Source organism: Daucus carota, chromosome 2, assembly GCF_001625215.2.
Source record: "Daucus carota subsp. sativus chromosome 2, DH1 v3.0, whole genome shotgun sequence".
NCBI lineage: Eukaryota > Viridiplantae > Streptophyta > Magnoliopsida > Apiales > Apiaceae > Daucus > Daucus carota.
Genome location: NC_030382.2, coordinates 40,855,902 through 40,879,660, shown reverse-complemented (window position 1 = coordinate 40,879,660; position 23,759 = coordinate 40,855,902). Strand labels below are relative to the sequence as shown.

The window sequence follows — 23,759 nt, the reverse complement described above, 5'->3', positions numbered from 1 at the left end:
CTCACATGCAGCCCAAAAGCAACGGGATGACAAAATATGTATCTTCACACGGGCCATCGTAATCTTCCAGATATCATCAAACCGCGTTTTTGCATTACGGGAGAAGAAAAACACTTGGATTGTTTATTGTGTAAAATCATAATTCGTATCGCTTTTCTTATCGTTATGACCAATTATTTTTTACGCCACTAATCGAGATAATATAATAAATTTCATGGCATGTAAAATTAATTAAAAAGAATGTCCCCTCCTGTCTATTGGGGGAATTCAAGTAAGAAAATATAGTGGTGAGAGTTGACGCAGTGTATATATTATTGTAAAGTACGTCGTATGTTTATGTTTAATATTTGGTGAAGTAGTTCAGAGGTTTTGATTTTAGTTTGCCAGTCGAGTTTTGGACAGGACAAATGAGGTTGAACTTGTAACTTCTTTTTATGATCAATTTATAAGCGGGTTTCAATATCACTAATTCAATCTCTGTAATAACATAGTGGATGTTTGGCAATCTAAGCTTATGACTTATTTGGAAAAGAAGCAGCTTCAGCTTATTTATGGATTTTTTGGCAAGTTATAAAAAGTGCTTAAAATGAGACTTAAAAATCTAAAAAAGAAAATCTAGGAAACCTAGCTTTTTTTTGATTTGTAGCTTATTATAACAAAATAAGCCACGGGTATCCAAACACTTTTAATAACTTATAAGTTCAAACCAATTTTACACTTATAATCCACTTCTTTATTTTAAGCAATAAGTCACTTCTTTTAAGCCCCGTCAAACGGCCCCATAATCTAAAAAAAACATGCATTCTAAATGATCAATTTTAAATAACATGATTTGAGTCTCGTGTTTGTATTAATATTTGAGTATCATGGACTTCAAATGAAATCCAAATCGATATTCTTAAACGGGTTATTTGTCCAAATTCAGAATTTCAAATAAAATTCAAATTCCAAACGGATCATAATATTATTTAAAATGACAAAAATTCAGTTTTTAACACATTAAAGATTGTGACTCTAATTTAATTAATGTGGCTCTTAATATTTAAGATACCTTTTATCTATTTGATGTAAATTTGAACTATTGCAAGTGAAGTTTTTAAGGAAGAATGAGTAACGGTTGGAAACTAGGAAAATGAGCATCTCCACTCTTCCTGGTAATTATATATAGGACTGATAATATATATGATTATGTTGTCTTGATCCCCGCATAAAAATGCTTGAGAGAGTAATTTTCAAGTAATCTGTTGAAAATAGCAAAATAAAGAAGCATCAAATGGTTCTAACTATAATAACGGTGCATCCATTCTATTACGGTGTTCCATTTAAACCCAACACTCCAGCTGAGAAAAGGATTCACGTGATGTTTCCTCACCATGTATATTTTATTCAATATTTTACACTATTTTGCATGCGAGGGAACTCCCATAGTCTCGTTCTTCCGTGCAATTTCATATCAAAGGAGCCGAGGTTCACAAAGTGGTATCAGATTGGAATTAAAGATCGGGTTGGGATGATAAGGGGTCAGAGGTATCATTTCTGTTATAATATGTTCGGTTAAATAGAGGAATGAATTTATTTAATTTGAAATAATGACCGGAAATTGAACATAAATTAATCATAATTATTCCTTTCTAAATTTCAAAAATGGGTATGTATATATATAGAGAACAAATGTTCATCCTGCGGGTATCCCAGAGACCCAGACCGGAAATCGAACTTAAATTAATCATAATTATTCCTTTCAAAATTTCAAAATGGGTATGTATTTATAGAGAACAAATGTTCGTCCTGCGTAGGGATGGCAATCGGGTCGGATCGGGTCGGGTTTCATTAAATCCATATCCAATCTGTTATAGTACGTGTCGGATTGGGTTCGAGTTTGAATATTAAAATGTAAAATCCAAATCCAATCCGTCGGGTTTTTTCGGGTTTCAGATCAGATTCGGGTTTCAACCAGATATCTTAAAAAATTATTTAAAAATAAAAAATTTTAAACCTGTCTAAACTATGATAATTAAGTTTTTTTTTCCTTTCAAAATTAGGATTATTGGATGCGATTCTATTTGTTTAAATTAGAATAATATAAACTTAAACCACATAAATTTCATTATTACCAATATACAATATATTTTACACAATATTTATTAATGAAGTATTTGTCTTAAATAGAATCCCTTATTCCTTTAACCTAATGCGTTGATATTGAGATTATTATATTACATTCATCAAAAAAATTAAATAACATATGTTACACACACACAATCATATTAAATTATTTAATATATATATATATATATATATATATAATATTCGGGGGGATTTCCGGGTTTCGGGTTCGGATCGGGTTTGGATAGCATTTCGGGTTTCGGATCGGTAGAGGTCATATCCATATCCAAAAAATTTCGGGTACAAAAATCAAATCCAAATCCAAAAAATCGAATTCGGTATATCCAAAAATTCGAATTTCGGATCGAGTATCCATCGGATCGGATTATTTTGTCATCCCTAGTCCTGCGGCTATCCGAGACCGGCCGGCTAGATAAATGATAACTTGAGTGTGACTTTATCAACAGGGAACAAAGTGAATAAGTGATAAGTTGGAGGGAAAGAATAACGGCTTATAACCCCACCGTTCAAAATTAACTCTATTTTGGAGGGAAACGGAATTTTTCAACCCCACGCGTTTTAGGTCCGGGGCCTACACTCAAATCATGCCGGCCCACCAAATGGATAACACTTAACTTTTTCTAATTTGTGTAGCCGATTTCGGTCTAAGAAGTCGTCGTTTGAAATGAGAGATTTAAAATTATAGAATATGAATTGTAATTTTAAATTCTCAATTTATTTTAATATTTGAATGAAATCTAAATATAAATTTTCATTGTTCAAATTTGAAATTTCAAATAAAATTCAAGTTGCCAAATAGGTCAATATCATTTAGAATGATGGTTCGAAGAAATCATTGATTAAATTGATCGGTCAACTATAAATTTAGGATTTAACGAATTTTTTTTGTGGAAAATCGAAGATTTTCAATCCACTCGGAATGTAATCTATAAATTGGTGGAAAATATTTTAAAAATTATTAAAAAATTTAAAATAAATCAAAAAATTTTAAACACTCAAGTACCGGTTAAAACTTTTAAAAATATATAATTGCTTCCTGAACCAACTGAAACTTAAATTAATACTCTTACCAATATTTTGTAATTTGTTCCGGATGAAATTGTTGCTGGTTTCTCCTGTTAGGAGGTAGAAGGTAGGCAATTGTATATTATATTTGAAGAACTAGGCAACATCTACATAAAATTATAATTAATTATAAGAAAATACTGTACAAATTAAGAAATATTATTTTAAGGTCAATGCACGTTGCATTGTTGGAACAAAATTTACTAGACTAATTTAAAATTTTTGATATAGTATTTAGATTTCTGTATAAATTATCGGTCGTCTTGTACACGTGTATTTCGTCATCGTTTACGTAAAACCGATTTGCAGATTTCTTTACCAACACACACGGGTGAATATGTGAGTCTATTATGTGGCATGTGTCTCAGTTTTTTTTTAACCAAAATGTGCGACACAAGTCAACAAGTATGCCACGGGCTACCTTGTCAATTTCTTTACTCCCTCTGTCCCAGTCAATTGTATACGTTTCTTTTTCACTGCTCGACACGCTTTTTAAGGCTTTTATAAAACATAGTTCCACAACTTATTTTTAAGATTTTCTTTTTTTGTATAATAATATAAATGTTATACTTTTATACAAAAAAAAAAAATCTTAAAAATAATTTACAGAACTATATTATATTGAAGCATTAAAGTCCGTGCCGCGTCCCCGTCCCCCAATGTATACTATTGACTGGGACGGAGGGAGTATCATTTAGAAATATATTCTATAATTATATTGATCGTTACTTCCGTGTACATTTTATTTATTTCAATTTATATTTTCAGTTTCTATTTTAAAAAAAAAAAAGTTATGTTTGCAGTTAACTAGGCTCCATGATGAAATTTATGTGCAAAATTTTTAATTCTGTCTCCCCTCTCAACTCAACTCAAACAAAAAGGTATCGTCTGATTATATTTTTTTTCTAAAAAATTTTATTATTATAAAAAAATGATGAAATGTAATTTTTCTGGTAATAAGATTTTAAATTTATTTTTTAAGAATAAGTAATATCAAAAATTATTTACTTATTTTTGAAAGAAAGTTACCAAATGTAAAAATAATATCTAATTGATTCTAAACTATGTGTTGTTAATTACGTCAAATGCAAAAGCAGAGAAGAAAATATATAGCAGTCACAGAAAAAGAAAGTCAAGGCACAAGTGGGCCTTTAATCATTTCAATACTACTCTGCTTTAATTTTGCGACCAATATTTTTATCGGTTTTTCCATGATGTGCCCATGGGCACATATTAAGCACTAACTCCACCAAAACTTGAAGCAATATTTTTTATGAGTTTGGTGCATTTCTATTGGTCACCTAATCATAAATAAAGATGACCCCCCCTGCATTTACACTAAGTCCACCAATTAAATCCACCAAAACTATCAAATTTAGTGTATAATGTGTGCCCATGGGCACACACTAGACAAACCCTATTTTTATATTATTTTGCATTTTCTCATAGTATTTCTTAGAGCAATTCCAATGCAATGCTATACTTGTTTCTATTGCTATATTATAGCATCAAAAGTTAAAAAACTCAACTTCAAAAGGGTGCTATATTTGGATGCATCATTGGTTCTATATTTGAAACCAAGGATGGATCCATCCATGTTGCCAAGGTTGAGATATTTAATAAAATTTATAGAAGTTAGGTAAAAGTTAATGAGTTGGTTAAATTTGAAGTGCAAGTTTTATTTTAGCACCAAAAAACACTTATATGAACACAATATATAGCCTGATATTGTTAGTAAAATGTGAAAGGAAACTGAGACTCCACCTGACTTTTCTATTAAACCAGTATCAATTTGCCTAACCTAGATTACGAAATTTATTTCACAGCTTTTGGAATTAATTGTCATCCAAAGCACAATAATTAGCATCATAATTAGGATGATACAGACCTGTTAGTGAACCTGGATCAGCAAAACTTAACTGCATGCACCTGATACAGTGTTAATTATAATAATTAAACCCGATAAAATAAATTTATCTAGAAATTTGTTTAATATTCAAAATTATTTATTAATTAAGTTTAAAAATATAGTACTATTACTATTATATTATTATTATGTCAGAATTTCGTTGAAACAAGACTAGTATTGGGGTTTGTTAACAATAATTAGCATAATTTTCCTTCACCCAAAGTGTATATAATTGATTATATAGTAATGTCAACCTATTCTACCTGGAATCTAATAGTAAAAAGATTTTTGCACTAGCAATGTGGCCACTTTACATCCTTTTGGCCTTTTGCATTTTGGTCCTACCCTTCATCCTATGAAAAGAATAGAGTTAAAGATTAAGCAAATTATAAAGAAAAAATTAAAGTACTTTAAAACCACCACTATATAGTCTATGTACACATCTCCATATCTCACTCTCACATTCACTCTCTACTCTCTCCCACAACAAAATGGAGGAAGAATATGGCTCTTTAGGTTGGGCTTGCTACTTCCAAGAAGAGGTAATAACACATTATTTCCGTATTTAATGTTTCGGTTTTAATAGTACAGTATAAATTTGTGTGACATTAATAAATGTCGCATTTGGGTGTGTTCAGGGCATAGAAGAATTGAAGCATTCACTATTGTACAACACTTTGGAGTTGGAAAACACAATTGTATCTGCTCAGGAAGAGCTTGCAAGAAAAGAAGATGAAATGATGCATCTTCAGAGCCTGTTGATCAAGACAATTCAAGAAAGAGATGATGCACAAGCCAAATGCCACATGCTGAGTGTCGAAAATTTTAAGCTGCAACAAATGTTACAAACATCTTCACTGACTGGTAGTATTGAAAATCTTGAAGCACCTAAAAAAGAAGACTCCCCTTCTTCAAATTGCGACGAAAATTTCAGTGCCTCACCATCACCACTACCACTACCACCATTAGGACAGATGCAGGCGCCTGCAGCGCCGCCACCAGAGATCATAGATGGGGCCCACAAGTTAGTTATGGGAAAGGCATTGCCAGAATATGGGAAATTCTTGCAGGCAGTGATGGAAGCAGGGCCACTTCTTCAGACACTTCTGCTAGCTGGTCCACTTCCACAGTGGCAGCATCCTCCACCGCAGCTCAACTCAGGTGAAATCCCTCCTGTGACAATCCTGTCGCCGCCTCCTAAGCCCGGAGTCCTGCTCATGCAGCAGCAGGAGCCTTGTGTAAGTACAAGTGCTTGTTTGTTCACTAAGAAGAGGAGCTTAGCTCAATGTGAAGACTTTGATTTTTGCCCAAGTGCCAAGAATCAAAAAGTTGTTCAACAATATTCATTGACCAGCTTCTAGTGCTACTACAACTTTACTTGTGCAGACTTAGTCCCCTTTAAACTGGCTTGTTTCGGCTAAATAAGCAATTATTTAGCAAAAATAAGCCAATCCAATCCAAGGGGGTTCTGATACCATCCATCTTTTTCAAGCTGTTAATTAGGCTTGAAAAGGTGATGGTTAATTTGCACTTAATTATTGATTATAGTTTGTATGATAGTTTGTATTAGAATGATCAGACATCCTAACTACTAAAAATAGAGAGGCAGAGGTGTCTAATCAAAGCCTTGTTAGCTTATAGCAACTGCAGTCATTTTTCTTTGATTTTACTTCTTTTGTTGGTTTTGAGAGAGTTTTCCTATGGTTTGCTCTTTGATTAGCTTTTGAGTCCAGTTAAAGGATTAGATGCTTCCTCTTAACTTTCAGTTCTACTAATATTGTAATTTTGGAATCTTGATATAATTCTTCACAACATGGTGAGAATTATGATTCTGTATATATAAAATATTGATCATGTTTGATATATTTATGTGCAAGTGTACTACAGTGCAAGTCAAGGGTCTCGGTGAAAGGTATACGTCTCTCTCTAATCTTTTAGAGTAGGAATAAGATCTGCGTACATCTTACCTTCCACGAACGAGCATACTAGACCATGTTTGGTTTGAAGTGACAATGATGGCTTATGATCTTAAGCAAGAAAATTAGTTAGTACTATAATACAATTACAATTGTGCTAGGAATGATTATGGTTTTGGTGCTTTTTATGTATGGTATAATGTAATATAACATGACACCAATGAGTGATCAGTTGGAAACTTTTAACATAGATTTCTATATTTCCTTGAGGTGTACCTACCATGCATAATGTGTGTCTGCCATTAAAATAGCATCTAATTACCTTCATTTTATTGTCAAGAAAAAGTAAATTAACTATAGCCCTTTTGAAAATCAAGGTTTTAGTGATCAAACAAACAGGATATGACATAAAGATAAAACCAAAGTTAATTCTGCAGTCCAGCAGTCTCACAGTTGTTTTGAAAGTCGTGTTTGGTGCGATGATCAAGTGTCAGACCCTGTTGGAGCGAAGCCTTGTGCACAGACCTTTTGGAAGAATCTCGCGGTTCATCAGAACTGAGTTCAGAATGATACAGACAATTTTATTTTTTGCAGAGATTTTTCATGTATATATTTCTGTAGAATGAATTTCAGTGTCTTATTTAGCCTACAAGAGTAACTCCAACTTTAGCATCAATACATATAAAAATTTACAAGTGATATCAAACACGAATTACAAAAACTCCAACCACCATCATATATTTCTGAATCATTTCAGAGTACTAGAAGTGTGCAGAGCAGTAGGATATTGAACCTGCAAGTTTCAGATGAACAAGAGAGAGCAAAATCAGAAAATTATAATGTCAAAGAAATCGGAAAAATTAATAGTGAAATAAAGTAAAATTTATATAAGAAAATGTATCCTTACAATGTAATATGTGAACCTGCTGCACTACTGCTAGGAGCACCAGGGGGCGGAACTGTTACTGGTTCTGGGCTGGCAGGAGGTGAAGGCGGAAGTGGAGGTGAAGGTGGAGGTAGCGGTGAAGGTGGTGGCGATGGGGGTGGTGGAGGTGGAGGTTCAATTTTACCTTAAAAATAATTCAAACAACTTAATTATTAATAATCAGAGTTTCTCAGCAAGAAAACTGAATCTGTAAAGGCTACTTTTAATTACAGTACAAAAAATACCATTGCAGACCACTTCCTAATTGGATATAACATTATATTCTAAAAGGATTTTGAATTACTTATAATATATCAAAATCACGCGGAAGGCTAACAATCTATTACTTATAAGTTATAAGTTATAATTGGAGTGTAACTTACCACAATATAATAGGTTTTGAGGAGGAGGTTTCTCTTTGACTGGATTTGGATCAGCATCATAAACTCTTACATAAAGCTCCTGGCCCAAGTACCAGTTTTTCAATTTCTGAGACCTTAAATTCCACATGCCTGGATTGTCTAGATAAGCATATACTGCACTCCATCCTCCTGGGTAGACCTGCTCCATCAAAGTAGTTTGCGACTCTTGAGCTCACCACATACAAATAAATCTTCTGGTAGTACATAGAAAATACTATCGACATTCTGTAAATATTATTTGGAACTTATAGTAAAAGGCCAGATACTGTTGTATTTCAAAATCTCAGTTTCCTATCTTTTAAAAACAAGAGACATTTGTCCAAAACATATCTTCATAACAGTATGACTAAGCTACGATTTGTTCTAAACTTTGCCATTTTACGTAATGAGAATGAGACGGGTGACCTGAACAGTAGAGCGGACCACGGGATCATAGAGATTGTAAGCTGAACGGATGCCAGGGTTCCACTTCCCATCACCAAACCTGAGTAATCAAGCAAGTGTGAGAGACATGAAATCGATATACAAGTCAAATGAGTTCTGCATTGCTAGGTCGTATAGTTCGATGTTACTTAAGATTGAAATTTCTCATTCACTTGTAAAAATTGACAAGCCTTATTAAAATTGGAAGTCATTACACTTACCCTACAACATAGAATCCAAATCCATCTAAATGCCAGGAATCCAAAACTTGTAGCTCATTCGTGAACACGATCTCCACCCATCCTTTGTGGTTGCCAGTTTGAACAAAAGTTCCATTTACTGCACTTGGATTATCCCCATAGATTGGATACTTGTCAAGTTCAAAAACACCACTACCATTGTTGACAAAATCAGCGAGTTTTAATGGGGTGCTCGGGACCAGATACGAGACATTATTCACAGTGTAGCGAGGAGCACCATCAATCTCAGCAATATTTGCGTTTATCCTAAAAGTTTGTGATAATGTCACATTTGTCACATTAAATGTTCCTTGTGGATTAGGCCTCGAAGCACCTGCTGTCAGGTTCCACCTGTAGATTAAAACAATTAGCCGACTTAAAAGTATAAACGTACCCAGTATATCACGTTTAAAAATCAGAAAACAAGTGAAGATAAAATGTAGAGTAGAGCATTATTTTACATATATCAAATTCTTTCCACAGATAATTTACCTGATGGATTTTGCTTGATTCAGTGAAAATTCCATATCGAAAGGGTCAGGCCCGCTTGGTATAGGCCCTGAAGGATCTCGAGTAGAGTTGTCATAATGTAGCACAGCAATGGCTTCAAGAGCATCACTGAAACCAACCAATTTTGGAGTTGCCACTACGTAATAATCTGCAGTATCTTGATCCGCTGTGACCAGAACAGAGTAAGACTGCCCCACATGAATGTCGAGTGAATCCAGTGTTATTTGATTTGTGTACGATCCCTCGGTTTCAACCAACACCATCTGATGATTCTGAATCCTGAAGTTGATGCTCCATACTATCCCAACGTTGGATATTCTTAGTAAGTACGTTTTCCCTGCATACGTTGACAACATCAGGCTCAATTTATACGATGAACTAGACTAAATTACTGAAAATTCTCTGATAAAGTGTTACTGTTTTATTGATTGCTACCTTTTGTAACATTAAATGATTCGTGATTTTTTACCAGCAGATCTCCATACGGTCCTTTGCCATTTATAAGAATTCTATCAGGAGGAGTGTCATAGGCCATACTCGGATCCTTCAGCTCAGAGCGGATATCCTGTTGCATTTTTTCAGCAATATTATGAACTTAGGCCTTGTTCCGCTTTTCTGTAAAACCAATGCAGAGACAGAAAAATTAACAAAAACGAAAAAAAATTACCTTAAAGCTTCTCTGATACCAATCACCGATGAGAAGATCAAACTGAGCTTCGGGCTTGGGAAAGGGCACGTCAATGACAATGCGATTGTTGACACGAATTGGCCCATAACCACCACCAGCCTTGTGGAAGGCCGTGGATGGGAAATATGAAAAGGTGCCAATCTGGTCCTTCACTTGGAAAAGATAAGTCCAGTTTGTCTTCGGCTGAATTTGACAATTGGTGCCAGAAACTCCATCTTGCCATGAGTTTAGTCTTTGTTGTATTCCGTTCCTTAAAACATTAGGACATCTGTTAAGAATATCTTCATATGTATGTCCTGTCTGCATTTTTTATCTGAATGTGGACTCTAACTTTGTTTTTAAGCTTGTATTGTTTTAGTTCCTATGTTTCTGCCATTTGTGCATCTTTCTTTCATTGTGCATTTAAATGATACTCCTATTTTTAACGTATTCAGTATGTCTCCCTCGGAAGTAAAACATGGGAGGGTGAAATGTACGTAAACATTACCCTGCTCGTATTATTATTGAAATTGAGCTTATACGCACGTTTGAATGGTAAATGAGAATGAGAAAGATCAAATCGAGAAACTCACCATGTCATGAGAAGAGGCTCATCCATATCATTAAACACATTGACATGAACATCATCATTTGTTGTGACATTGAGCAGAGGCCCAGGAAACAGACCATTCACAGTTATAACCTATAGAGTATAGACCAAGAAATCCAAATCAGAGACTACCATTTGATACAAGACGTCGAAAGCAAACAAAATCAAAAAACCAGACTTGATCAAAGCATCAAAGTGCATTGAAGCCATACCGGTTGATCCAGTGTGAGCGGCCTAATCGTATTGTTGATTTCAACATGCCACTCCACGAAAACCTCCCCGCCATGGCTAGATGTCAGCAATGCAAGCATGTAACACACAAAACTCACCCAAAAAACTGACCCCATCTCAAGGGTCAAAGAAGGGGAAGAGAGAAGTACAAGTATCTAAGATTGTGAAGCCTTCATTTAAAGTTAAGAAAGAATTAAGCAAAGAATTAAACTTTGGTCAAGTAAAATGACATATACTTGAAGACATAATGAAGGTAGAATATATAGGTTCTCCTGCTTTTCTTGTTGTTCCTCTTGTTTTTGTAAACAAACTTGCTTGCCTGGCAGTTTAGTGCCACCACTTCACACCCTTGTGTTTTGTAACTTGCGAAAACCACAACAAGATCAAAGCTATTAGTAACCAATGCAGCTACATCCCCAAAGTCCAAAACCCATAAGCTTATACAACAATCAAGCTTCTCTTTTGTCCTCAGTGACCAATATTTCAAACTTGCATGGACCGGCTTTATGTGATCAACAGCATAATCTACGAGACAGACGACCAACTCTCCCAAAACCTCGAGTCCCGATTTTTTGCTTAAACAACCGACCGACCACTAAAGAAACTTGGACGAAACTTCCAAAATTGAGACGCTCCGTCCAAAACAATCACACGTCGAAAGAAAAGGGATTGATTTTGTGATGCAGTAAAACTATATTTCAACTTGCTGAAACTTTGTCGAATAAGAAAAATTCAATATCAAAATCATGAAACGTTAAAACTAACCGAAATTTTCAGTAATACTACAAAATTGCTTCACCTCAACGTCAATGCAACGTTTCTTCTAAATGCAATAGCTATTATTCTACTGTAGTCAGACCCGTCAAATGTTGTCTTTCAGTTGTTATGTCCACTTATTTAGGACTTTGATTTATACATTTGAATTTCAATCTTAACGTTAGAGTTTTGAGTTATCCACATAATGATGTTGCCGTTAAATATATTAGTAAATTAGTAATTATATAGTATAATTCATAGTTCTCTTTCACAAATGAAATAGAGCATAAGACTTATAGCCATCTATTTTATTATTTACATATTTTTCACTATATAATTTTTAAATAATACAAATAAAAGATCATTCACCTATATAAATGTATTATATACTATTTTTTTCCCTAAACACATTATTATATACTATTGATAATAGATACTATTAATAAAATCAAGCAGGTAATCTTTCCCAACAAAAATAAAAATCTAAAACTTTCGGTAATACAGGGATGTGATTTTTTTGACACTCTTAATTCATTGACAAATCATACTTCATAACTTCGCTGGGAACATTTCTACCATGGGCCATGGGGAAAGAATATGGTACCCTAGCTAAGTTATGCGCAGCCATGTTGACTGATCATTTAACAAAAAATGCATCGCAATGAGACCCCCTTATGGCAGATTCTCGTTGAACCCAAAAATTTTATAATGGGCTTTGCATTGGGGTTGGTTTATCCAATTAGACCTTCACTACTCCGAGACTTTCTCAAGCTTTCAAAAAAAATTGTCAATATCGTGTTGCCTTTGTTATTTTCTAGCTTAAATTCTTAGTTAAAATTTACTCCCACGCTCTTATTCAATTTTACACGGGATTTTTCACGGCTCGACACGTATTTTAGTACTTTTATAAAATACTCCCTCCGTCCCATTGGATTGTTAACATCACTTTTTGGCACGCTTTTTAAGGCCTCAATAAAATATAGTTCCATGATGTTTTTTTTTATAAAAAAAATTCTGAATAAAAGTTTGATGTCTAAACTTTTATTCAGAAAAAAAATAAATTTAAAAAATATTATATTGCTATATTTTATAAGAGCCTCAAAATGCGTGCAAACAGTGTACGTTAACAATCCCACGGGACTGAGGGAGTATAGTTTTATAATTTATTTTAAAAGTTTTAATTTTTTGAAAGAAAATTTGAATATTATATTTTTATTCAAAAAAAAATCTTAGAACTATATTTTACAAGATCGTTGGAGTGTATGCCGCGTCCCCTTCTCCACTATATACAGGTCAAGGGATAGAGGGAATAATAAACTATATTATAATTAATAAATATGGATAATATTGTTCACGCTAATCACATATTATATTTGTCTAAAAATATGGTCAAGTTAGTTATATTTGACCGATCTATAACAATATCTCACATATGTTATATGATATATCAACATAAAATGTCTTAGCAAATTTTACACAAAGTTTTACTTATCTAATTTAGCTAACACCATTGGAGATCCATAATAAAGTAATTATTGATGATTATCCAATTTAAAAACATATGCAATTGATTATTAAATCTCAATTATCTGGGACTCTGTCATTTCTACTTTTCTGGTTTTGCCAATCTAAATACTTTATATGTCTCGCAATTTTTGAAACTAATATTAACTCCTATGTTTCTAGATTAAAAGGCATTGTTATTAGGCGGACTTAGTTTTATAGTTATATGTATCTTGCATGTAACAAGGGGGATCAAGGGAGGTCTACTTTCTCAACTAAAAGTAAATTTAATCAAAATCCAAATATAACTTGATTAACACTCAAATGAATGTCTGAATGACTGTGTCACTGTACTGATGTGCCTTGCGCAGGCAATCTTGAAGCTCACGAGTTGGCAAGTTTGAAGTTTCTTCAAAGACAAGTAATCGATGAGTGAATTGACTCGAGTTCCGATCAAATTTTGCATAATTTATCAGGGTTTTAGATCTGAAATGAAACAATATTAATAAAAAGTCTAAAATAAATATTCAAAATTGATGATATTAATTTAAAAAGCGTTTGATTCATGAATAATGAAACGTTTAACAGGATTCGAAATCACAAACCCATTTATTAATATTTGAATTTGTAATTTTATGACATCAAATGAAAAATTTTGTACCATTTAAATTGTAAATCATTTCTTACGTGTATCTCTCATCCTATTTTCAATTTCATTATCACTGATCCAAACATTCCTGAAGTATATATAAAAAATAAACTTCTGGCACATCGTAGAAGAGCATACAATTTCAATCTATTCGAATATCGGAGTATTTTGACTAAGATACTGTTTGGGGTTGCTGTTCCAGACACTAACAACAGCTTTTTACTGAAAAGTATGTGAAAAACTGTTTGGTAAATCTAAAAGTTGCTTTTCTGAACAGCAGCTTTTAGTTGAAAAGCTGCTTTTAGAAAAAACAGGTCATCCCATACTTTTGAAAAAACTGCTTTTCAGCTTTTGCAGAAAGCAGTTACAGAGTTTATTATCAAACCTCATCAAAAACATTATTTTTATATTAAAACTCAAAATAAGCAAATATCAAAAAAATTACCAAACAGTTATCTGATTTTTACGACAGCACTTTTCCTGACAGTACAGCAATTTTTAACAGCAATCTCAAACAGACCCTAAGAAATATCTTACAAGAAAGCGTGCCTTATGGAAACACAAATTTAATATTTGTTGGTATCCGACTGATAACGTGAATCAGTTGCGTAACTAGAAACATTTTTAAATAAATTATATTATTCATTAGAGATTTGTGACCGTAATAAATTATAATTTTTAGACATCGGTTGAATTTGTGAATTATATAAAGTATCATATTTGGACAAATTTATTTTGACTTATTTTCAATTCTTTTTTATTACGCTAATAAATCATGATTCTTGTATATGTGGATTAAAAATATTATTTTATTTTGATTAATTTCTTTTGATTTATTTTTCAGAATTCTCAGATAAAATAGTGTGTATGTGATCGTTTATTTGGAATTCAGGATTGCCCTGATTTCCGAGAAAACTCTGGCATTTATCAACTAGTTTCAAAAAACTAGTTTCGGGTATTCATCTTCGGATCTTGATCTGAAAATACTATAGCAGTGTCTTCATCTTTTATAACTTGACGAATCAAATTTTCGAGAACCGAATTTAAATATCATATCATATATGATAATTCATATCAACTTTCAAGCTTTTTTTTTCTTCTAAAATATCAAGTCCTTAAAAGCACCATATGGAATTATTTAAAATTTCAGACCCTAAAAAATCGTTATCAACGATGCACTTAACCATAATACTTATGATTATAAAATGACCTAAGATCTCGATGTTTCATTTGATTGTGGATATTTATCTTTAAAAAATAGTTAAGATCTCCACTTCTTTTATGTGGTATTGAGGTGTTACAAGTTTTATATTTAAATTCTCAACATCAATTTGAGATGAATAACTCATAAATAATAATCACAATTGTAATATTAATTCGGTGTGAACATTACGGGATATCATTACAATACAACAACACCAGATTTCGTTTCTCCACTTTAGATAGATTGATAAATCAACCTTTCGAAAAGCAATTCTAAATATCATACAGGTCATATTTGATTTTCTTTATATATAAAAATATTATTATAATTATATATAATCAATAATAATATAATTAAAAATATTTCAAATTAATTTTTTTTTAACTTGAATTTCAAATTAATTCAATCAATATGTTTCTAAAGGAAACAGATGGTCCAACTTGGCACAATCCGATAATAAATTCATAACTTCTGGATGTGATGACTTGTGCGTATGTTATTGTGCGTGCTCGTTTCTTGATGTGGACGAAATAATATTATTCAAATAAAATATAATGCTAATATAAAGTATTCATCATAAAGTATTCATATACGACAGTGTTTATGATGTGGACGAAATAATATTATTCAAATAAAATATAATGCTAATATAAAGTATTCATCATAAAGTATTCATATACGACAGTGTTTATGGGGCTGCATCTCTGAAAGGTTGCTTGAGAGGTTAACGAGGAAATAACTTGATAAGGACGAAATGTGTGCGATTGTTAACAAAAGTTGGTTGACTACTTAATCAAGAAAGGAACCAAACACACCTTACTTGCTGCACAATTTTGTGTCGTCTTTTTATTTCATTTATTATTTATTGCAAAATCCTTCTGCCCAAGCCACGTCGTTGACTGGTTTTGAAGCCCGACCTCTCGACTATAAGTTAGAAATAGTTTATTTCTAGAGGTAATTTCATATAACACCTCTTAATTATCGTTCAAAAACGATAGAGTATTTATATTTTAGGAAACCCAACTCGCACCTCCTATTTTTACTTCTCAAAACCGAGATGCATCCCTTGCCGTTAACTTCCGTTAACTCAGTGCACTCCATTAAGTCACTATATATATATAATTGCAATTCGGACACCCTAACTTACGTTCAAAAACGATATTATACCCATACTTTTGGAAACCCAAATCGCAGCACCTATCTTTACATTTCAAGAACGATACGCACCCCCTCTGTTGAATTCTGTTACCTTCCGTTAAAATACTCCTCCGTCTCAATTTACCTGCCCTTTTTGCTTTTTGAGAAGTCAAATTGACTAATTTTTGACCAACTATTAAAAAAATATTTATTTATTGTTTTAGAAAATAGAAAGTTACATATTAAAATATACTAGATTCTGTTTAAAAAAAATATCATCAAAAAGTAAATCTAACCTATTTTAATAGAGGTAAATAATAGGGAGTCCGAATTGCAATTACCTCTATTATTTGCGAAATTCGGACTCTCTATTATTTGCAAAAACAAATAGGCTAGATTTACTTTTTGATGATATTTTTTTTAAATTTTTGTTTAATTAAGTTATCCCCTAAGTCAAAATGATTTTACATATTGAATGATTTTAAATTTTTAGTGACATATGTATTAAGTACTTAAAACATACACTATTTTAAATATAAAAAATAAATATTATGTGATATTTATTATAAATAATACATAAATTTATCTATTGATTAAAATATATAAATTTTAATTATTTTGTTTGGAAAAATTGATCAAAATTTTTTTAAAAAAAATATCATCAAAAATTAAATCTAGTCTATTTTAATATGTAACTTTCTATTTTCTAAAATAATAAATACATATTTTCAAATAGTTGGTCAAAAATTAGTCAATTTAACACCTCAAAAAGCAAAAGGGACATGTAAATTGAGACGGAGGAGTATTTTGACGGAAGGTAACGGAATTCAATGGAGGGGGTGCGTATCGTTCCTGAGATGTAAAAATAAGTGATGCGATTCGAGTTTTCAAAAATATGGGTACAATATCGTTTTTGAACGTAAGTTAGAGAGTCCGAATTGCAGTTATATATATAGTGACTTAACAGACTGCAGTGAGTTAACGGAAGTTAACCGCAAGAGGTGCATCTCGGTTTTGAGAAGTAAAGATAAGGGGTGCGAGTTGAGTTTCTTAAAGTATAGGTACTCTATCATTTTTGAACGATATTTAGGGAGTGCGATACTTAGGGACCAAGACAATGTATGAAAAATGAGTAAAGTTAGATGAAAAGTGGGTAAAGTGGTGGGACCCATCAATATTTAATAATAGATTTGAGATAGTGGAGGAAGGTAGTGGGTGTAATAGTAGTTTTTATTGTTAAATATGAGATACTAAAGGAGGATAGTGGGTGTAATGATGGAAAAAACTTACTATTTATAGTAACGTAAAGAAATGAGAGGGACATCCCAAAATAGTAACTGTAAAGAAATGAGAGAGACAGAGGGAGTAATCTTTTGAAAATTTTATGAAAATGTACTAGGCTGAGCTGAGAGTAGAGAATGGACTCATAGAAATGAAAGAGAAGTCGTGGACGACTGGACGTGACGCACGAGCGAGAGAGTGGAAGGAGAGAGACGAGAGATTGGAGAGGGGAGAGAGGCTTGTAGAAAAAGTAAGTAAAAAACAAATGTATACGTACATGTGTGTCTCTCAACTTTGAAGGCAAGTAATCCCCAACCCCCCTTTTCATTTAATGCCCCTCTCTCACTCTCTCACTCATCCACATCCATTGAAAAATCAAACATATTTTATACACAACACACACAAATAGGGAAAATTAAATTGCAGGTCCCTGAACTATTGACGTTTTATTGTCTAGGTCCCTGAACTAAAGATTCCGTATTTCAGGTCACTTAACTTTTTTGTATTCTGATCTAAGTCCTTCTGTCAAAAAGATTCTAACAGTGTTAACTAGGGTTCTTGAGTTTCATACAGATCAAAGCAATTTTGAAGGTGTTAGTGATATCCAAATTCAAAGTTCAAGTAGTCAAATTGAAGCTTGAGTCGCTGGCGACACTCATATGACACCAATTTTCAAAAATTATGTTCAATTTAAAATTTTATAAATTCAGGTCACTAAATTCGATAAAGAACCCTAAATTTATGGTCAAATTTAGGGCTTTTTAAAATTAAATCTAATTTGTGAAAATTGTTGTCATATGAGTGTCGCTAGTGATTCAAACTTCAATTTGACTATTTGAACTTTGAGTTTGGATATCACTAACACCTTCAAAATTGCTTTGATCTGTATGAAACTCAAGAACCCTAGTTAACACCGTTAGAATCTTTTTGACGGAAGGACTTAGATCAGAAAATAGAAAAGTTAAGTGACCTGAAATACGGAATCTTTAGTTCAGGGACCTAGACAATAAAACGTCAATAATTCAAGGACCTATAAATTAATTTGCCCCACACAAATATTATATACTGGAATAATTTAAATTAAATAAAATCCGAAATTCCCCAAACTGCTAACATAGCATAGCACCGATTCTCATCGATTTCCGTGTCAAGCAAGCTTCCAAATCCACCCCCACCCATCTCTTCTCCTCTCCTTTTAATTCACCCCATCATGTTATTTCTCTGATTCCGCCCCGACCCACATCAAGGTTTTCATTTCTCTCATCTGGGTCGTTCTTGTTTTCCTCATTTTTTGAGTTATGGATCGAGATTTTATGGCGGCGCCGGCCGCTGCCTCGCCGCCGATTGTGTCTCCGGCGCCGGTGAACAAGTCTCTGGCACCTGGGTTCAGGTTCCATCCCACAGATGAAGAGCTTGTGAGGTATTATTTAAGGAGGAAGGCTTGTGGCAAGCCTTTCAGGTTCCAAGCTGTTACTGAAATTGATGTTTATAAATCTGAGCCTTGGGAGCTTGCAGGTTGATTTCTTAGCCTTTGTGTATGTATTTTTGTGTCTATCGTTGTGTTGATGTGTATACTTGTGTTTCAAGTTAGCACTCTTTATGTTTTAATGAGTTTTCTAATAATTTTTTTCTGGTCTTTATTTCATGTTGATGTGTTTGTATTATTTGATTTTGGTGTAAATTTGTGTGTATACAGCTATAGATTCATATGCTTGTATTTCAAGTTAGCCCTTTTACTGTTTGATGAGTTGAATCCTTGTGCATATGTGATTTTGCTAATTTGGTTTATGATTTTTATTGTCTTCATTTCTTATAATTTGTGATATACTTGGATTTCAAGTTTGTGAATTTTCCTTTGTTGATTTGAGTTGTACTACATAAATATGATTTTTTTTTAATTTTTTTTATTTTCATTTATGTTTTAAGTGTTTTTTTTGTGTCTGTAATTGATTCATGTGATTGTTGAACTATGAAGGTTTAGTTTGTTTCTGTTCATCTGTGTGTGAGAACGTGTTTAATCTCTGATTGTGTGGGATTTCGGAATGAGACTATTAAAAGAGCGGTAACTGTAAGGATTGGAATTTTATCTTGGAATGCAGAAAATATTGGAAGGAAATGAACTTGGGTATAATGTGCTTGTTATGGTTACCCCTTTTCCTTGTATTTGTTCAGTAAGTGATGTTTAGATATGTATTACTTGCCGTGTTTATTTGAAATTTGTGTGAGTTCTTTATTCCACCTGACCAAGTTCTTTATGGATTTTAGGGCATTCTTCGCTGAATACCAGAGATATGGAGTGGTACTTTTTCAGCCCTGTTGACAGGAAGTATGGTAACGGGTCTCGACTTAATCGTGCCACTGGCAAGGGGTACTGGAAGGCAACTGGGAAGGATAGGTGTGTACGTCACAAGGGGGAGACTATTGGGATGAAGAAAACATTAGTCTTTCACAGTGGGCGAGCTCCGGATGGCCAGCGAACCAACTGGGTAATGCATGAGTATAGACTTGTCGACATTGAACTACAGCAAGCGGGCGTAGCACAGGTACCAGTTGTTCTGATTTATTTTTCAAAATTACTAGCTGAATGTTGTAAAGTAACATTTAGACTAACAGAATACTGTGATCCTTGTTTGGGAGGAAAAGGATGCATTTGTGCTGTGCAGAATTTTTCAAAAGAGTGGCTTAGGACCACCAAATGGGGATCGGTATGCTCCATTCATCGAGGAGGAATGGGAGGACGATGCAGCACTTTTTGTTCCTGGAGGAGAGGCTGAGGAGGACGTGGCTAATGCTTCTGAAGGGAGGACTGGGGTAAATGATATCGAGCAGGTTATTTCTCTACTCTGTTGCATAGATGAATACTATATGTAAATCTATGTGTGTAACCAAGATGCTTTTTGTACAATTCTCTGACTTGCTGCACTTGATTTAGCTATTATTGCCATCAGTTCCTCTGGTTCTTTAACTGTGTGTCTTCTGCTCCTTCTTCTATCACTGATATTCACATTATGTGCTTGGTTTTTCATGCACATATCTATTATTTGTGTCTTTTCCACCAAATTAATGTCACTATCACAAGGATAAAAGACAAGCATTTTTCAATCGTAAGCAGTTATGAACACTTTCCACGGAATTATAGCACTAGGCACAAAAGATTGGGACACACGTGGCATAGTCTGAAGTCATTCTGTAGCAATATTTGTAAAAACTATTAGGGGAAAACTTCAACTTCACGCATGCCATTAAATATGAGCCCGACACAGCTAGCTCAGGTAGTTGTTTCTCCATTTGTCGTTTTTTCCTGTCTTAGATTGCCCCTTCGTTGGATGTTTACTGGCTTGTTGTTTGTGTGCGATGTTGGCTACATCAGCTGTTCGTGTGGGTGCATTTATAGTGAAACGACAATTACATTTGTCAAGGCATCAAGCATCTTGGTTGGATGTCTACTTCTGATTGCTCATTTCCATACAGAGGGCTATGTTTTGTTGGTTATGTCTGCACATTAAAGGACATGTTCTTAAATGTATTGCAATCTCTATTTTAACGTTTTCATGTATATCCAGGAAATACCAATATGGTATGTTTTTCATCTTAAATTATAATTTTTTTGCAACGTCATCTATATCAACTTTTTCAGTTTATATCCAGGAAATTTAGGAAAAACCCAATGGTATATTTTTCATCTTAAGTTATTATTATTTACAACTTCATCTATATTAACGTTTTCAGTGTATTGCATACTTTGTTGTTCTTTGATAAGTGGCTGTCTGTGACTGGTAGTGATGTGTCAAGGACTTTTGCTAGAGGTCGTTATATATATATCTTTATAATCATTTTGTAAAGGTTAATTTTGACAGCTTTCAGTGCTCGGTTATCAGTACTAACTTTATCTCTCACTGATATCCAATGTCCATAGTTATTTTGGAAGCTTAAAGTGTTGATACTGGAAAGATTTTTTTCCTGTAATACTTCTAAAAAAGATAATTGCTGTAATTTATATCGAACTTGTAAAATCATCGACCAGTTGTTTTAGGAATAGAAAGCGGAGTTCCATTCATTTCTTAATGTTCCTCTTCTATTGGAACAAGAACTTGAAGTTAGGCCAAGTAATAAGTTGGTGTTACTTTGAGCTGAAAAAAGAAATGACTGAATTTTGTTGCATAATAATTGCTTGCATAAATTTTTAATGATATCTTGGGAAGCACAATATTCTTCTCTGCAAAGTATTGCAATGTGTTTTAGACCTATCTGAAAACTGGCAGAGTTCATCATTCAGCAGTGGGGGGTAGAATAGAATAGGTGTCATTTGGTACTATGATTTCGAAGTAGCAGGTTTCGTTTGCATGCATTGATAACTTTATTGTATGAATGCTTTGGCAACTGTATGCCATTCAATGTGCCTTTTCCATTTCTAGTTATCATCTCTGTAGCCCATTCTTTTAGGGAGACTTGAATATTCTGAAAGTGATATGATTCATGGTGCTTTATTCAAGTTCGACATTGTGATTGTAATATTGTGTTCAATCTGGTTTCTGTTGTGGTGATAATATGCTCATCTCATTCACTTGCTGCATTCTGCATTCTGTATTATTTATCTGTTAATTGCCCGGGACATCACTTAAAATTGCATTCTGGTTCATTTTTGTGCTCTAGTTGAAAGGCCTAGACTATAATCTCATGGCAATATATGCATCCTGTTCTTCATCTGCCAGTTTGAACAGGGAAACAAATTACTTATTGTGTTTTACCACGGGCTTACAGATACCGGATGAAGATAAGGCTCCTCTCCCAAGTGAATCTTTAATCGATCACCAGACTATACCATTTGTGTGCAAGAGGGAACGCACAGAGGATCAGCCGATGAATGATGAAGCAGATCCAGAACCACTCAGTATGTTGTTTGAACCTAAAAGGGCAAAGCAGAGTGACCCTAACTCCAGCCATCAAAATGGCTCTGAAGATTCTACTACTAGCCAGGAGCCAACAACCGCACCAATGAGTTTAGCCCTCATGGTGTTCCCCTTGTTAGAAAATGTTGGAACCGAGACAAGTACCCAACAGGTCAACCCGCCTACATTTGATGCTGATAACCTTGAAAAATCTGTGCCTCCTGGTTATTTAAAATTTATCAGTAATCTGGAGAATGAGATCCTCAGTGTTTCTATGGAAAGGGAGACATTGAAGATTGAAGTGATGAGGGCCCAAGCCATGATAAACATCCTTCAATCCCATATTGAAGTTCTGACCAAAGATAACGAGGATCTCAAAAGGGCAGCCCAGAGTAAGTAGCCATGTTCCCCCGTGGTTAATGTACTGATAAGTGACGACTTATGCCAATATTTAAGTCTTTCTCTATCTTGCATCAACCTCTTCACCGTTAACTTCTGCGACGGGGTTTACCCCAAGGTATGTAGCTATGCTAAAACCTTGTAATCTTAGCTTTCTAGTTCTAGGCTCTCGAGCCCTTTTCATGAAGGTATTATCGATATTACTGATGAAGGAAATTGAGGATCGGAAATCGAGCTCTGCTTATGTACTCTGTAGCTGTAACCTGTAGTTTTTGTTCAATGTAATTCCGAACTATGCCTAGAATGTTCTGTGACCTTGACTTTCAATAAATTTCTGTTTCTGAGACCTCCCTGGGGTTTAATAGTTTTTTTCACTCCTTTTTTTTTAACCAATAATGATTATTATCTGCTGGGAGCAGAATCCTCGACTAATCCTTGTAAAATATTTTGTCGATTTATCGATTACAGTCTGATTACAAATCAGAATTTTTTTGATAAATCTTGAATCGTAAGGTCAGCCGATTTGTTTCGATACCCGATTTCTACCGTATGATGCCGGGGGCCAGCTATTTTTATGAAAAGCTTTTTGCCCAGAAGGCCAGAAGCCTTGGAGCTGCTTAGAGGACTGCTGCACTGTATGTCTGTATTGACCAAATGACCAAAACAATGCCTTTTCCAAATAAGTGAGATCAGTAGGCGAGTATTAATCAACTAGGGGTCAACTATGGAGTGCAAAACGCTACTAGTATTAGATACATAAAAATTGTCACATGGGAAATTTCTCACGAAATGTGAAGTACTCGTATCTTTTATAATACTCCACTATTTACTGTCTTGTGCAATATTTTAGATTGCACGTTGGAAAAAAAACGCATCCTCCAAAACTCATAAGAATTT

General features: G+C 33.8%; 3 protein-coding genes across 5 annotated transcripts; 2 read left to right on the top strand and 1 right to left on the bottom strand.

Moving 5' to 3' along the window:
* The first annotated feature begins 5,484 nt into the window (after positions 1-5,484).
* Positions 5,485-6,964, top strand: LOC108206817 (uncharacterized). Its single transcript, XM_017377234.2, has 2 exons — positions 5,485-5,643; positions 5,740-6,964. The coding sequence occupies exons 1-2, from the start codon at positions 5,593-5,595 to the stop codon at positions 6,460-6,462; spliced, it is 774 nt and encodes a 257-aa protein (XP_017232723.1). The 5' UTR covers positions 5,485-5,592; the 3' UTR covers positions 6,463-6,964.
* Positions 6,965-7,654: 690 nt separating this feature from the next.
* Positions 7,655-11,600, bottom strand: LOC108208109 (monocopper oxidase-like protein SKU5). The gene is made up of 10 exons (XM_017378594.2): positions 11,026-11,600; positions 10,797-10,906; positions 10,204-10,474; positions 9,972-10,101; positions 9,519-9,873; positions 9,009-9,377; positions 8,770-8,848; positions 8,326-8,503; positions 7,925-8,087; positions 7,655-7,810 (listed from the first exon to the last, which is right to left on the bottom strand). Exons 1-10 carry the CDS (start codon positions 11,158-11,160, stop codon positions 7,771-7,773), a joined length of 1,830 nt encoding a protein of 609 aa, XP_017234083.1. The 5' UTR covers positions 11,161-11,600; the 3' UTR covers positions 7,655-7,770.
* A 7,015-nt stretch (positions 11,601-18,615) lies between these two features.
* On the top strand, positions 18,616-23,210 carry LOC108209765 (NAC domain containing protein 52). Of its 3 annotated transcripts, none has more exons than XM_017380855.2 (4): positions 18,616-19,089; positions 19,840-20,117; positions 20,212-20,403; positions 22,336-23,210. In XM_017380855.2, exons 1-4 carry the CDS (start codon positions 18,873-18,875, stop codon positions 22,861-22,863), a joined length of 1,215 nt encoding a protein of 404 aa, XP_017236344.1. In that variant the 5' UTR covers positions 18,616-18,872; the 3' UTR covers positions 22,864-23,210. The 3 variants fall into 3 exon arrangements, with proteins under 3 accessions (XP_017236344.1, XP_063943616.1, XP_017236345.1); XM_064087546.1 differs by having other exon boundaries at positions 20,188-20,403; XM_017380856.2 differs by having other exon boundaries at positions 18,618-19,089; positions 20,218-20,403.
* Positions 23,211-23,759: the final 549 nt, after the last annotated feature.